General features: G+C 38.6%; 1 protein-coding gene across 2 annotated transcripts; it reads right to left on the reverse strand.

Annotated features, from left to right (window-relative positions):
- Positions 1-1557: 1557 nt before the first annotated feature.
- Positions 1558-14901, reverse strand: taok1a (TAO kinase 1a). 2 transcript variants are annotated; one of them, XM_030151755.1, is made up of 20 exons: positions 14595-14901; positions 11513-11762; positions 10697-10768; positions 10487-10588; positions 10346-10391; positions 10134-10230; positions 9912-10025; positions 9684-9775; positions 9417-9510; positions 9226-9307; positions 8956-9123; positions 8657-8857; positions 8391-8519; positions 8028-8264; positions 7801-7929; positions 7479-7682; positions 6803-7042; positions 6222-6434; positions 5882-6064; positions 1558-5411 (listed from the first exon to the last, which is right to left on the reverse strand). In XM_030151755.1, exons 2-20 carry the CDS (start codon positions 11642-11644, stop codon positions 4881-4883), a joined length of 3066 nt encoding a protein of 1021 aa, XP_030007615.1. In that variant the 5' UTR covers positions 11645-11762; positions 14595-14901; the 3' UTR covers positions 1558-4880. The 2 variants fall into 2 exon arrangements, with proteins under 2 accessions (XP_030007615.1, XP_030007614.1); XM_030151754.1 differs by having other exon boundaries at positions 14402-14901.
- Between the last annotated feature and the right edge of the window lie 737 nt (positions 14902-15638).

Raw genomic sequence — 15638 nt, forward strand, 5'->3', positions numbered from 1 at the left:
CACACAACAGTCTATCGATTAGCTTCCTATCAGCAGAATATATGAAAAATGAAGTCCCTTTGACCAGTTAACCTCACTTATCATCTTCACACACATACACACACACACACACACACACACACACACACACACACACACACACACACACATAAACACACCTATACTGACATACCAGAAAAGTGGAAAAAAAATACAAACTGGAGGCGGTGGTGTTATTTTTTATTTTTTTACTTCCTCTGGTGGTATGGTCATTGTCTTGGTGGGCTACGATTAACTATGACCTTAGAGTAATGTAAGGAGGTTGAAATATGGTAACACATGATTTAGGGACAAGGAGTGGGCTTAAGTGTTTAGTTGTTCCCACTCCTTTTCAGATGTGTAAATAACAGAAAAATTATATAAATATACATTTTTGTTTTGGTTGTCTTATGTTGATAATTAGCTTCAGACATTTGCTTTGTTGGTGGTTTCATTGTGTTTTTTTCATATGTCCAAAATAAAACATTCATTCATTCATGCATTCATTGTTGGATGAATGTGTCATTCTGTTCTTGTCTAATACCTGTTTTACCTGTTTTATATGTAAAATAAAATAATTACAGCTGTTGATCATCCTGACAAAAGCATTTTTAACTCAAACACCCATATTTAACCACCAAACCCCTCAGCAGCAACCAGCAACAAAGATCTGAAATGTTTAAATGTTTAAGCAATTTTAAACCGCTAATCCTATCAATTCATTTGAATAATTTAAGATAATTTAAGTAAAATGCAGTTTCTCAGCTTTTCATTGTCAGCAGTTACAACTCATTTGGACTGTCAGAGACTTCACAGTGAATATGGAAACACATCATCTTTTGCAACATTGATTCACCAGTAAAACCAACCCATGTAGTTTCACAAATGACAATGACTGTAGACAATGGTTTTTACATTCAATCAAATATTTTGTGGAAAAAAAAGTCATTTTTTCTTCAGTTTTCTCCATTTTGATATGGTAACCTTTAAATTTACCCAAACACAGGCATGATCAGTAAATAAAATCTAGGAAAATTCCAGGTTTTATCTAAAAAATTGAAAATGAAAAGGATAATATAATAAATCCTGATTAACCCCTCAAGAAAGATTGAAGGTAGGGAAAATTTCAATTGGAAATTACAAAAACAGATCTAGGTCTTTAGGGGTTAATGTATTTATCCTACGGTCAATGTTTATATTTTCCCATTTAAGTACTGAGGTTTAGAACTGAGTATTTTATTGTCTTATCATGTCTGTTTATAGAAAATAGATTTTATATTAAAAAGTTTATTCTTTTGTATTTATTGCTTTATGTATCCTGTACTTTCATATAATTATATTTTAATATTCTGCCATTTTGTTTGAAGCACTATTCCCCTCTTGATTTTTATTTATGTAAAGGATACTGAATTTCCTTCTAGATAAACAGTTTTACTTTTTTTTTTAACAAAACCTGAGCTCTACATCGTATACGTCATGGCACATGTTGGAATCCTTGAATCGTATACTTGAGGTCCAAATAAAAACACATGAGACAGGTTATACTAAAATTACTTTATTACAGCTGATTTCTGTTCAATATCCCTCTGCCAACACAATGGTAAATATAATACAAACAAAATAGTAAATTTGATCCTATTTTTTTATTCCGTTTTTTGAATCTTTTTACACAATTTAAATCCACTTTTAGTACTTTACCATCTCTTATGTAGTATCTTCATAATCTCTCAGACATTCAACAAGTTCCACCATCTATACATTTTAATACAGGTTATGAGTTGTAGTGGTAATGTGCCAAAGAATACTGACATCTTCAAAGAAATGCAATCTCTTTTCATACATTGCCTGTCACCACATCATCTTTTCAAGCCTTTTTTTTTTGTTTTTTGTTTTTATTTTTACTTTGGCCACTTGACCAGAACCACCACATTTGTTTTAAATGTTTCATACATTTCTTGCCATTAGCCAGATATTAAGTAAAATCATGAAGATGAAACAATGCAGTGGTGTCTGGGCTCGGCAACTCAGGTATGGCACAGTGTTTGACCATAGAAAGGACTGCCATTTTCTGTTGCTGACTCTCATTCAGTATCCCATACGTGTTCAGTCAGTAGGACAAATTTTGACATCAAAGTTAAAAGTATAAAGTATGATAAACATTGTACAATAAATCCCCTCGCACACAACGTTGACATAGATGTGAACAAAAAGTTCACAAAAAAACATAAGGTTGGCATGTATGTGAGGTTTGATTGGCCTAACATTCAAACTCTTGGCCTTGGCTTTCGACTTTAAGTAAGATCCCGATAATAAATACATTCCCCTTTTCTTTACTGAAAACACTTACATCAGAAAAGAAATAGTGAATCTAACCTGTCATTTTACAGTGGCTGGAACAATCACTTGGCATTGAAGCAATTTTGGGTTGACCTTTAAAACTAAACTTTTGGTACTAAACCATGTGTAACTTGATATAAATGCATCCTTTCTATACAGTATACATGTTCAAACTTGAAATCCCACCTCTTCAAGAACAAGACCCCAGCATTTTGTGTCCTCAAATGTGATAGGAATACATCACAGTACAACATTCATAAAGAGCCAGCATCTAAAAAGGAAGAATCATGTGGCTCTGGATCTGAGTGGGGGAAATTTGTAGTGATGTTGATGAAACACTGAGTTAAATGAATGATATTTAAACAGAAGGCCGTACACAAAACCAAAGATCTTTTAAAAAGCTATTTTCAGACAATTCAACACAATTTTCACTCTGAGAGTAAAAAAAAAATAGGTTAATATCAGTGTGGTCTGCCAGTTAAATAAAGTTAGTCTCAGAAAGTATTTTCTTAAAATGTGAGTTTAGTCTTTAATGTTTTTAATAAAATATACACATATGAACATATAACTCCAGCTTTGTGATTCAGGGGAGCATACATCCTTATAACTCTGGATCATTATCCTTAAAGGCCTTTTTCAACATCTTGAATTATCTGTTTCGAGTTTGAACGTCCCATTTGGACAGAGAGGCTGTAAAAAGGTTAGAAGGGCATTGACATGTCAACACTCAAAAACCAAAAATGAAGTAAGCAAAACAGATATTAAGAGAGCATCTACTTCAGCATCAAAGAATACCTAAGTGCTTTTTGCCACATTTAATCATTTGTATTTGGCTGTCCTTACAGTGTGCTGAGTCAATTTTACATTTGTTTTGCTACAATGTCATTATGAGAGCATGTGCTTAACTCAGTCACCCATGTTTTGGGGTTCTGACGAGATGGCGTAACATATATTATCTAGCACCATTTAGATTATTAGTGTTGCTTAACAGGGCCTTGACATTTTAAAGAGTTGTTAGTAGTGACAAGCCTGCTGTCATGGTCATGACAATTACCTTAACGCACCTGCTAGCACTTACAATTTCTGTTAAGCTAACTCACTTTTAGTTTGTTAAATGCATACTGTAGTCAAATCATCTTAAATGCCAGCAACATCCTCATGTCCTCTATGCATTCATAATGCAGCAAGAGCATACAGCTACAGTTTCCAAACACAGGCTGCAGGAAAGAGGAACAGTACTTTCACCAGCATACTGTATGTCCCCACACACTAAGCCTCTCTGTACTTGGGTAAATGCTCCTTTAAAAAAAAAAAAAAAAAAAAAAAAAATCACAGCACAGGTTAGCTAGACTCAAGTTAATTATACATGTACCAACAAAAACACTCATCCTCCACATACTTGGAAAAAGAAAAAAGTAAAATCAATTTTACTATTATACATATTTAGCTGTATAAAGTGCTTTGAAAAAGGCAGCAGTTTTAAAAGGCACTAACAAAATCAGATTAATACTAGAATTTTTTTCTGAAGGCAATGAGTCTCTACATGTGACAATTCCTCCTGGACATTGACATTCTAAGAAAGGAAAGGTTTTAAGTTGACCTCTAAGTACCACCATTCTAAAGACCTCAAGAATATAGTCACTGATATGCACAAGTCATTTTGTATTTCTCACCATTTCTAAGACTTAAACCCACATTTACTTCACACACACAGAATAGAATAAATCTGAGATGTATTTGGGGCCTCTGGTGAGAGATAACCAATGTTAAAACTGAATAAACATTCACTGGCACTGATCTCAAACTGCTGATTAAGTTTAAAGTCAAACTTAGATCTGAGACTAAAGTGTATAATCAAAAGTTAAAAAGGCACAGTAGTAGTGTTGTAGCATAATCCTCAACAGGAAACCAGTTGAAATAAAACTTCTAAATAAAAGGAGGCATTAAATTCATCACAATGACCATTACAGCAGGCTGGTATCACAACAGCTAAGCATTGTAGGTTAGGTCTGCTGTGCTTTAACCACCGTCAGAGAATCAGCCAGTGTATAACCGAGTATGAATCAGAAGAAGGGGGAACTTAAACAATATGGGTGATTGTTTGATACCACATCTCTGAAGACATAGTAAACACATGTCAAAGGCAAAGCTAACAGTGTTTCATGTGCAAAATGAGAGCAATGGCTGTAACTATTACGCAACATATTTTTAAAATCCCTAGGAGACAGCTTTAAATAAAAAAAGGGAATATTAAATGTGGATACTCAAATTGCCTATGTAACAAAAATGTAAGGATCTTTATGTGTGCCGATAAACTGCTGTGAGAAGGGGCTGTGCCTCTTCCAGCCCTTTTGACCTGAGCAACATGTATTTCATCAAACATCCACATCTGTACACAGGGAAATGGAAGGGAAGTGTAGCAAAGAGAGACAGAGCTGCAGAAGTCGGCCAATACTCTGTCCTGCTGTACTTATTGGATTCGGTGTCTCCACATTCAGACTGACTCCAGCGCTGAACAGGGGGATCTATGTGTAGGAAAGGTGTGACCCGTTAGATATCTGAGAGGTGACACTGGTACTCCTGCTCATGCCCGGCTCACCGCGTCCTCCTGAGGGTGTCCTCCCCATTGCCTGGGGGCTGTTTTGTACACCTCCACTGCTGCGGGAAACCAGGGATCCTGCTGACGGGTGTCCCCATGGTTGGGGTCCCACACCTCCCTGCCCCCAGCCTTGCTGCATAGGTGCCCCTCCTGGACTGGAGTGATAGTGGTGATGACTGCCTTGGTGGCTTGACCCTGTGCCTGAACCACCGCTGCCCCAGTGCGGTCCTTGAGAACCCCCAGATGGGTGCTGTTGCTGATGGTGGCTCCATCCTCCTGGAGCCCCAGGAAAGCTATTGCTGAGGGCCTCTGGGGAGATGTTTGATAGCACCATGTTGCTGAAACCCAGGCGCATACTCTCCGAGTCAAAAGCTTCAACCTCGCGGGCTTGGCGCTCCAGAAGGCTCCGGATTCGCTCCAAGCGTTCATTCCGCAAAGACAACATCTCCTCCTCAATCTTTATAAAGAGAAAAAAGTGATGTATTATCTAAATGAACATTGCTCTGAATTTTCTAATCAACTGGCAGCAGAAATTCAGGAGCTGAAAGCCTTTAACCCTTTAAAAAAAGGTACAAGAATGCATTTCTGTACCAACAGAATTCTTCAGCCTGAAGGATTTTCTGATGTATCTGTTTCAGTGTGTACATCACCCAGAAAAAGAGATTTCAATAAGCACATTTTTTCAAGGGCTAATTTTCAGTGCATGTTTGAATTTTAAAATAACGTTTAGAGATACTACAGAAATCACAGTCATTTGTCAATCTGTGTACGTAGTCCTAGTAAGTTTGTACTAATTAGTCTATTAAACTAGAATCACAGAGACTTCAGTGCACATACTCAAATCTTCTGAATTCAAACTAACCCTAAAATTCTAATTGAGAACCACAGTAGCAGATGAATGTGTGATGTAAATGTAAAAAGAACAACCTTCTGTTCCAGCAGAGCCCTTCGCAGTGACACTCTCTGCTCCAGGTCCTTCCTCTCGCGGTCATGCTGAGAATCCGTCTGCATCTTGATCTTGCTCTGGTAGGCATTCAGAAGCTCCAGCTCCTGCTGTAGCTGCATTCTTAAGGCTTGGCACTGAGCCTCCTGAGTCTCATCCAGACGTAGCTGAGAGCAGACAAAGGGTCAGGATTAAAATCCAAAGTATCAAATACATACGTCACCATGACCAGTTTGGACCCACCTCTTTGAGATTATAAAATGTAATATTATGAGGTCCTGCTTTACAGTTGATATTCAACATTTGCAGCATTGCCAGACTTACCGCCTGAGTGGAAAGCATCTCATTGATTGAGTGGTCATACTGCTCTGCCAAGATCGCAAGTTTGCGGTGCTGCTCCTGCTTCAGACGCTTAAGGACAGCCTTGTGCTCTGACTTTGGTGTGGTCTCCAGTAGATGATTCCTCAGTGCCTTGTACTGCCTGGTCTGGATCTTACAGGTGTCCTGGAACTGCTTCTTGATCTGTAGCTCTTTGGACTGTCATGAGATGCAACATAAAATTAAATTTTAAAGATGTGCAGTTACAGGATCTACTTTTGTCCACATTGTACATACCCAACAGTGTTTATAGTTCAAACGAAACAATTGTAGATTGAAAACAGAGTATAAGAACAGATCAGATGGTTTATGCTTACAAGTGTTTGTATGTTTGAAGACATTTTCCTAATCTTAAAGCTATGTTTAATTACACCTTGGCTTCTTTAAATTGTACAATATGTTTTCTTGGCATATTTTCAAGTACCAGTCCGCAGAGCAAAAGGGCAAATCATTTTATTATCAGTGAAATTACAGTATACAGAATAGTAATAGTTAAATGTAAATGTCCTCAGAAGTGGACTTCTCACCTTGAGGCTCTTGGGTTGCTGGCGAACCTCCATAACGTGCTTGCGGCGAAGTTCCCTCTCCCTCCTCTTGTTGTACTCCTGCTGATTAGTGAGTTCTGTCTGATGCTGCAGGTGGATGAGTTCAGCCCTGGTTTTTTGGATGGTATTGAGCTGGCGGAACTCCAGCTCTTGCATGGACTCATGGTGCCGTAGCAGCATGGCATGTTCCAAGTCCTTCTGGGTTTGACGCTTGTTTAGCTCCTAATTATGTACAAACAGAGTGACAAAAATGGCAAGACACAATATAGTTGAAAAAACAAAACAAAATTAAATGGGGAAAAATGTCAATCTCAGTTTATTTGTAGAAACTGAAGACTGTAAGCAACCAGATGTAACTGCATTGCTCTCATACCATAACGCCCAACACTACCTACAGGAATAACATTCATGCATTCTCTTAAAACACTATTAATATAACACATACAGTGTTACTATTCTGCAGTACTTCTAATGGCATCATTGAGATGTCATACCATTAAAACATTCATATCCTCTATAGTTTGATAAGATCACAAACTAAATTACTAGCAATTTGTTTTTCTCTTAATTAGCCAATAGATTGGTTTAACATATAATACTGTAAACTGCAGTCACTATAACACAATGAGAACAAAACAGAGCAGAAGACAGTGCTCACCTCACGCACTAAATCCTGTTCAATATTGTGACGTGCAATCAAGATCCTCCGTTTGAACCTTCGACATTCCAGATCCAGGTACTGACGCTGCCTACGCTGCAGGTTGGCCTCTTCCTCTGCTTGGAAGTGTTGGAAATTCTCTTTCTGCTTGGACAGCCACTCTTGCTTTTCTTTCTTAGGTGTTGACTGGTTTTCATTCAACTCCTAGTTATGGAAAAAAATGCATGTGAATTGCAGAAGTGCTTTCTTAGTACTGGTTTATACCTACTGTATATACCAGTAATAGGTGAAGTAGAAATGACATATTTGGGGATCGACCTACCTCTTTGAGTTGTTCTTTGCGAAGCTTGTACTCTCTTTTCTGGGATTCTAAAAAGCTGTTGAGCTCCTTCTTCTGCTGACTCTGAATGTGCTGCTGGAACTTCTTTTCATCATTGCTGAATGTTTTTGCCTGTTGTAAAAATGTGCATAATAATCAGTTTGCAAATGGAAAAGTACTGGCTAATGTTTTGCAAATCGTGCCATCACATACACTTAATGGAATCTTACATCTTTCTCCATGGATGCCTGGTGCTTCTTGATAAGTTTCTCCATTTCCTGGGCAAAGCTATTTCTCTGGTTCTCGAGCTCCTTGTCCAGGCGGAGTCTGTGCTCATCCATCTCACCCTTCAGCTTATTTTCCAGAGCCATCAGCTGTTTCTGGTGCTGCCGCCGCATGCGCTTATAGCCCAATATTTGCTCCCTTAACTCAGAATCCTGCTCGTGCTCCTTAATCTGTCGGGTGAGCTGGTAGACAAAGCAAAACAAAACAGATTCTCCTAAGAATACACCGACAGTTCTTTGTGTTGGCTATTTTTGGTCCATTGAGCAATCTTGTCATTAGATCTGCTGGTATTATGTATGTATTTTTACCACTGAGGCTGTGCGTATAGTGGCAAAGTGTTCGCGGTTTCGTTTTGGCCTTGGAGTGTGTGCAGGTGGGGACTGCGGCTCAGTTGGTCGAGTTTGAGGCTCTGACTCTTGATTGTACGTCTCTTCCTCCTGAAAGAAAGTTAAAAAAATACACAAACCATATAAGCAGCATAACAAAATACCAAGTCTCATACTGTATTTCAAACACGGCACAAGTGGGTAATAATAGTGTGGCTGTGGAGCAAATGGAAACATGAACTTCTTACCGGTTTGAGGTGTATGACTGAGCTGTTGGACATTACTGTGTGGTCTCCCTCCATGTCCAGCTCACTCTTGTCATCGCCTGCATCTGTTAGACTGTTGACAGAACTGCTCTGAGAGCTGGCACTTATCGACATACTGGGGATAGACTGGTTGCTCCCCACGCTGTTAACTGTACCAGTCCGACCCACAATGTGTTCTGGCTCCTAAGAATAGCACACAATAACAAGGTTACAACATTAACTGGGCATGGAGAGGACACAAAAGTACAGACAGAGAGGTTTAAATAGTCAGATAAGCAAACCTCCTCCTCATCTTGTGCCTCAGTTGTGGGGCCATTGTGGGCTTCCTGAAACAAGATCTTTTTCATTTTGCGATACTGCAGATTGTCCAGCTCCCTCACTGCATCCTTAGTACGATTTATGAGGTCCAGTAGAACAGATTCTGGTCGCTCCCGCTGAACAAATGCATGCTGGAGGCAGACCATAAAAAAAGACATTCAGAACTGAATTAAATATGCGGCTGTAAGAACAAACCATTTAAAAGATCTGGTCTTCCTTTTTTTGTTTCTCACCTTTAAAAGCTCCTCAGAGTTCGGCCTATCCTGTGGAAATTTCTGAAGGCAAGAATCTACAAAGTTTCGGAAATAATCCGTCCTAAAATTGATAAATAAAAGGTGACCAAAAGAGCAAAATTAGGATGGAACTGATAATTTTATATGCACATAAAAGAGGATGCTCCATTAGATTTCACTCTGAAGCTTACCATTCATTAGACTGTAGCGTTGGGCTCTCATTCTGTGCTATGTGGTATAAGGCACTCATTGCATTCATATTGAACAGTGGAGGCTTCCTTTCAGCTGCGGACAAGAAGCACGATATATCAAGAGTCACATGTGGGGGAAAATATAACCATTAACTCAATTATTTCATGTGATCTAGACATTTCTGAATTATATAACTACAAGTTTCTAATTATAGGCAAGACAGTGATGAATCATGAATAAATGATACAACAGAGCAGGGGCCATACCTAATTCAATGCAGGTTATTCCCAAAGACCATATGTCGACCTTTCCATCATACTGACCCTCATCCATTGCCAATATTACCTCTGGGGCCATCCTGGGGAGAAAAACAACACATACATATCCACCTTAATAAAGTGAAGATTCTATTTACATAAAACAATTTCATGGAATGTCTACATTGTTTTGAGGGGGATCTACTGCATAAAGTACATTCTACACTTTTTACATACCAATATGGTGTCCCAACAAAGGAGTTGGCAGGACAGGCAATAGAAGCAGAACCAAAATCTGCAAGTTTAACCTGCCCCGGCTCTGTCAGCAAGACGTTTCCTGCCTTTATATCTCTGTCAAAAACATAAAGAGAAATATTTGCAGCTCCATCCAGAAGACAAAACACCTGAGGGTATATACACTTTGGGCTCAGCATGCTTCCAAATACTTGAAACACTCACCGGTGAATCATGTTGTGGGAGTGAAGATAAGCCAACCCTTGAAGAGCACCATGGGTAATTGCAGCAATTTCCATTTCTTGCAGAGGTTTCTTGTGAACTGGTGAAGACAGATTCACCAACAACATTGTAAATCAAGAGCTGAGTCTCAGGAATTAATTTAATAAAGTAGATTTGCTTGCTCTGTGTCTCATGTAACAATCAGTTCAACTCACCTTCTAACAAATCTGAAGCAGAGCCTAGACAATACTCCATTACCAGCTGCATTGACATAAAGAATACAGAAATATGCGTAAACATGATAAAGAATGTTATACAGTAGCGTCATCATCATCATTACTGATGGAAAATCTTACCCATGCAGTGTGCTCTCGCAGGTAACATCCTTTGTACTCTATGCTATTAGGGTGTTGTATTCTCTGCAGGAATTTCACCTCCTTTATTATGTCTTGCCATTTCTGAGGAAAAAAAAAAACAAAAACAGGAACTTAACACCAGTATAGTTATGTAGTAATATAGTAGGACTCTTCTGCTAACATGATACAAGTAGGCAAAAGCTTTCCTACCTCTGTGGACTGCTTTCCACTGTAAGACATTTTCTTGATGGCCACCACCTCATTTGTCCGCACATCCCGTGCCTGAATGACAATCATACCAAAATATAAATGTGGTGGTCTGAGGCCAGTTTTAATTTCAGATCTTTCTGGACAATGGCATTTCCAAATAACACTTGCAAAGCTACACAACTCTTGTTGTTTTAATTATCCATATCAGGTTACAGCCCAAATAGCTGTGAAAACATGGCTCAGGAGCAGCAACACTAAATGTGATATCGCTATGTAACACAACACGATGTCCAAGATACTGATATAGTGAACTTATTGTACATGTCATCCACGTTACAAAGGCTATATCACTCACTTAACCTGCAAAATGTATAACAAGTTGTTTTAATAATTTCACATTTTCAACAACAAAAGCCAAAAGTGTATGACCAGAAACCCAAAAAACTCTATACCAAACACTATTTTTCCATATTCAATGAAGTATGGGCCATTTTTAGTGTTGTTTAAATGCATACATTTATAACTGTTAGCTTGTGACAAATCCCCTGTTCTGTACATTTCTCATGGTGTTTTTTAATTTTATTTTTACTGCAGTTCAATCTTAACTCTCACTTAGGTCTTGTTTATTACATCTAAAGGAGGTTATGTTTTCTGCATTTGCAGTACAAGTTCTAGAGCCCGACAGAGTTCTATTATTTTATTCTTACTAGTACATGTTGGGCAAGTTTAAACATTGATTGCTGACGATGTTAGCCTGGAGCAAAACACCACACTGCCTTGGCTTTGGGCCACTGACTCATCTTGCAAAATACTCACAAAATATACAGCACCAAAGCTGCCATGTCCAATCTCACGCAGATCTGAAAAGAGTTTTTCTGGGTCTTCCTTGTAGAAGAGCTCTGCGATTTCGGGGTCCTTCAGGCTCCCCGCCCGACTGCTGTTGGGCATAATGGGGAAATGGGGGGCAATGCCGCTGTCGCCAGGAACTATCTGGGTCTGCGACAGCGACTTAAAGGCCCCCACCGATGGCTCATCTGCAGGACAGTGGTCTCATATGTGTTCAGAACTGAAAAGACATAAAAGTAGACAAAATATGTATTTAATTGCATCAAAGTGACACAGGAGTCAGGACAAAATTTTAAAAAACACACACTGTCACCAAAGATGTTTTTTTCATTATTACAATCCACTACAACTGACGAAAAAATCAGGATGAACGTAGTTGCAGTTCTCTATAAATTTAATTTGAACAGGAAGCTAGCAAGCCTTCAAGTGGTGACACTAAAAAAATGTTGTATTCAGCAAAATACAAACATATCCTTCATCTTACTAATGAGTCCCTCTACACCAATAATGACATTTTAAAATCATTTTATATACTGTGGTGGGAAAGTTAAAAAAAACAACAAAAAACTGTAAGTAAATGTCCTTTTATTGACTGAGAGAACTTTAAACAAAACATGAACTGAACCGTGATGTCAGGTGCAAATGTGGAGAATGGCCAGTCAGGATCCTGAGGTAGCAAGATACAAGTCTCTTGTTTCCATAGTAACAGCAACTACAGTACAGAAATCAGTGGGCTGTGGCCTGATAACCTCCCCTCTCACCTTCACTGACTGGTATGTAGACAACAGATGTAAGGAAGATTCAAAGAACCATTTATAATCTCACATTTTTAATCTCCAGCTAGAACAAAGAAACCCAGGTGACAGCACACTGCTTGACTGCGACTTAGATTACAATATGCCTACCTGAAACAATGCATTCCACTAACAGGTATACTTGTTAAACCAGTAAGCTCTTGGTAAACACCCTACGTCAAACATACCCAACATGTTATTAAATCTAAATGAAACAAGTGATTATATAGCTTACTTAGTCAAAATCAGGAAAAGAAAACAAACATATTTGTAACAATCACCTGTAAGATGACTATCTCCTCCAGAATACTCAAACTACTGTGATATTAAATGTTTTTGTATGTGATATTATTATTATTATTATTTTTTTTAATATTCATCTATATCTGAGACATCCTGAGATACTATGGCTCTACTAACAGATCAAATTACATAAACTGACTGAATTTAGCAGGTATATACGACCTCTCTGTCAGGCTTATCTTAACCTTTGCACTAAACAATTTGTAAAATTAGGCTTCACTGTTGGAATACAGAAGTAGATTGTAAGAGATCACTTAGGAAAGTTTACTGAGTCCTTGTGGCTCAGATGATCAGCAGTAAATAGATGCAGAGCTGACGCTAGAGTCACAAGACTTTTTTCCCAGCCTAGGAGAAAAAGCCCCCAGTTCAAGCAGACATCTTTTGTCTCACCACAACACTGAACAACTCACTATTTCACACAGATGCAGCCACGGCCCTGAAATAAAGCCTCATTACCATGTGGGACTGTGCCTCTTTATTACCATTGTTCTTCACTACATTGTTGGTCATGAATGAGCTTTGTTGTCATATCTTATGATGGCATTTTCATCTGTGGACACGTGAACACAAAAGTGAGTGATGATAACTGATACCTTCATAAAACAGCCTTACGTTCCAACTAGCACACACTCATGCACAAGAATGCAGCAGGACAGGACAACAAAGCTGGAGGGCTGGAATTCCCAATGTATGCCCTCACTGTGCTGCATTTCTCAGCATTTCCTGTTCACACTACTATAGGGAGGTAGGAATGGGGCCTGGTGAGTATTTTAACTACAGATTATCAGTCCTTCTTGACACAACAGCAATGGCATGGATGCACCCAGACATGCATCACAATTTAACCCATTGAGAAAGAAAGGGGTTTTATAGTTTCCAAATCCCACTGGACTAGGAGTGGACATCATATGAATGTTTCGTGCATCACATTTGAGTCATCAGTCGACAATATACAGTAACTACTCAATAATATTACGTCAGTCAGTCATTTCCTCTTAACTCTCCAACCCATGACAAAACCACATCAACAATGTCAACAAGCATTGTACGTTTAATCTGACATTTATACATAATTATATACATATAGTTTTTATCCAAAGTCTATGCACAATCTTTAATGGTGGTCATAACATTTGGTTTTAAACAGGCCACAGCAGTTGGTGGCAGCTAGAAACAACAAATAGCAATGTTACTGCTTAAAACGTTAAAAATTACTACCGGCCATGATCCTAAAGCATACACTACTTAATATTTCCAGGGTAAAGCTGGTCACACATCCTCATAGGCCACATTTTCGGAGCTGGCTACCCCAGTTACCTGTGGCTAGGTAATGCCTCACAGGAGTTGCAACACACGTAGAATTAGAGGGAGCAGCTCGAGGGATTAGCAGAAAGTTGTCACTTTCTAACTAAGTTAACCCATCGATCAAGAAAGACCCACTAACGCAGTATGAAACCCACAACAGTCACAAGTATGCGCAAACAAATCAATCGTTTCAGAAGATCACATACAGCCAACGTTGACTGGAACGTACATGTTAGCTGCACACCAAACTTGACGTTAGCTGGGCTAAGTTACGTGTCATATTGTGAAACAATCCCAACTACATACAAGCTGATTTATCAACGTAAACAACCAAGCATCAGCATGAATGAGGTGTAATCGGACCAGCTTCAATGGTCATTTACTTGAGATTGCTAAATTAGCAAGCTAACCGCTCTAATGTTTGCTATGTTAGCTTAGCCAGTTAGCTAAAACTCACCCTCTTCTGACAGGCCAGGTTTCAGCGGTGTGGAGAATGTCGTGTAATTCAAAACAGTTTGTGATCATAAAAGATTTCCTTCCGTTTCATTCCCGGCGCAGTAGTTTAGTGACGCTAGATCCTTGTGGTTCTTAACGCTGTCAGTCGATTATAACACGGATATTTCTTAATTATTGTAGGTTAAAATCCCCACCCTTGAAGTAACTGGAGTGCCAGAATTGTCGAATCCCACTCCCAGGCAGGTCCAAAGATGGCTGCCGAGCACTCTACCGCCGCCTCCCTTCGTGAAAATACGTTGGGAAGAATGTGAGGGAAGTTTGAACACCTCCAAACACCCATAAACAGGTAACAACAGTATCCGCGATAACCTGTGAAAAACCAAGAAATCAACTTAAGTCCATAGCATGTTAACTAGTTTAGTCATAAGTTATATGGTAACTGTGTTAAGCTGTCCGTCTGCCTTCGGCATACTGCAAACAGCAGTTCCGCCCTGCCTGTTGCACTAAACTCTCTCTGACCCAAAAACATCCAGAGGCGGAGACATTGTAGCTTAATAAGAAAAACATTAGCCTGATTTTTTTTCCTAAAAGGTATATACTCCACATGGCAGCTTGTTATTTGTGGGGTTGGACATTGTCTCCTCTGTTTAGGATGTTATTAGTGTCAAAGTGAAGTAGTATTGTGCACAATGACCTCACAAATACAAATAATATAATGACAATCCCTAAATTCAAAGTAAATTTTGACCTCATTGTGGTGTGAGAGAAAAGGTCCATGAATCATGAAAACATTCTTAAAGTAGATTTTCATAACAGATAACACACCATGCATGACTCAATAACATGATAATGACCATATATATATATATATATATATATATATATATATATATATATATATATATATATATACACATACATATATATGTATAAAATTTTTCATGTCGTATTGGAGCTAAGTACATCAGTCATATTTATTGTCAGTAAAGCTATGAAGACAAATGGAACAACTGTAAGGTTTCCCCAACTACTGTAAGCACCCAGTCCATTTTGGTTTGCATCACCAAACACCAAGCTTTACACCAAAGCATCCATGGGGGCTTAGGTGCTTCTTGGATATCAGCCTGCAGATAATTTCTGTGGAAAAAAAAAAAAAAAAAGTTAAATCAATCGGGAGAACATCAGAACTAAGTGACTGTTCCAAGTGACTGTTCTAACAATTGTAGTTAATGCTTAGC

This window comes from Sphaeramia orbicularis, chromosome 13, assembly GCF_902148855.1.
Source record: "Sphaeramia orbicularis chromosome 13, fSphaOr1.1, whole genome shotgun sequence".
In the NCBI taxonomy this organism is placed as follows: Eukaryota; Metazoa; Chordata; class Actinopteri; order Kurtiformes; family Apogonidae; genus Sphaeramia; species Sphaeramia orbicularis.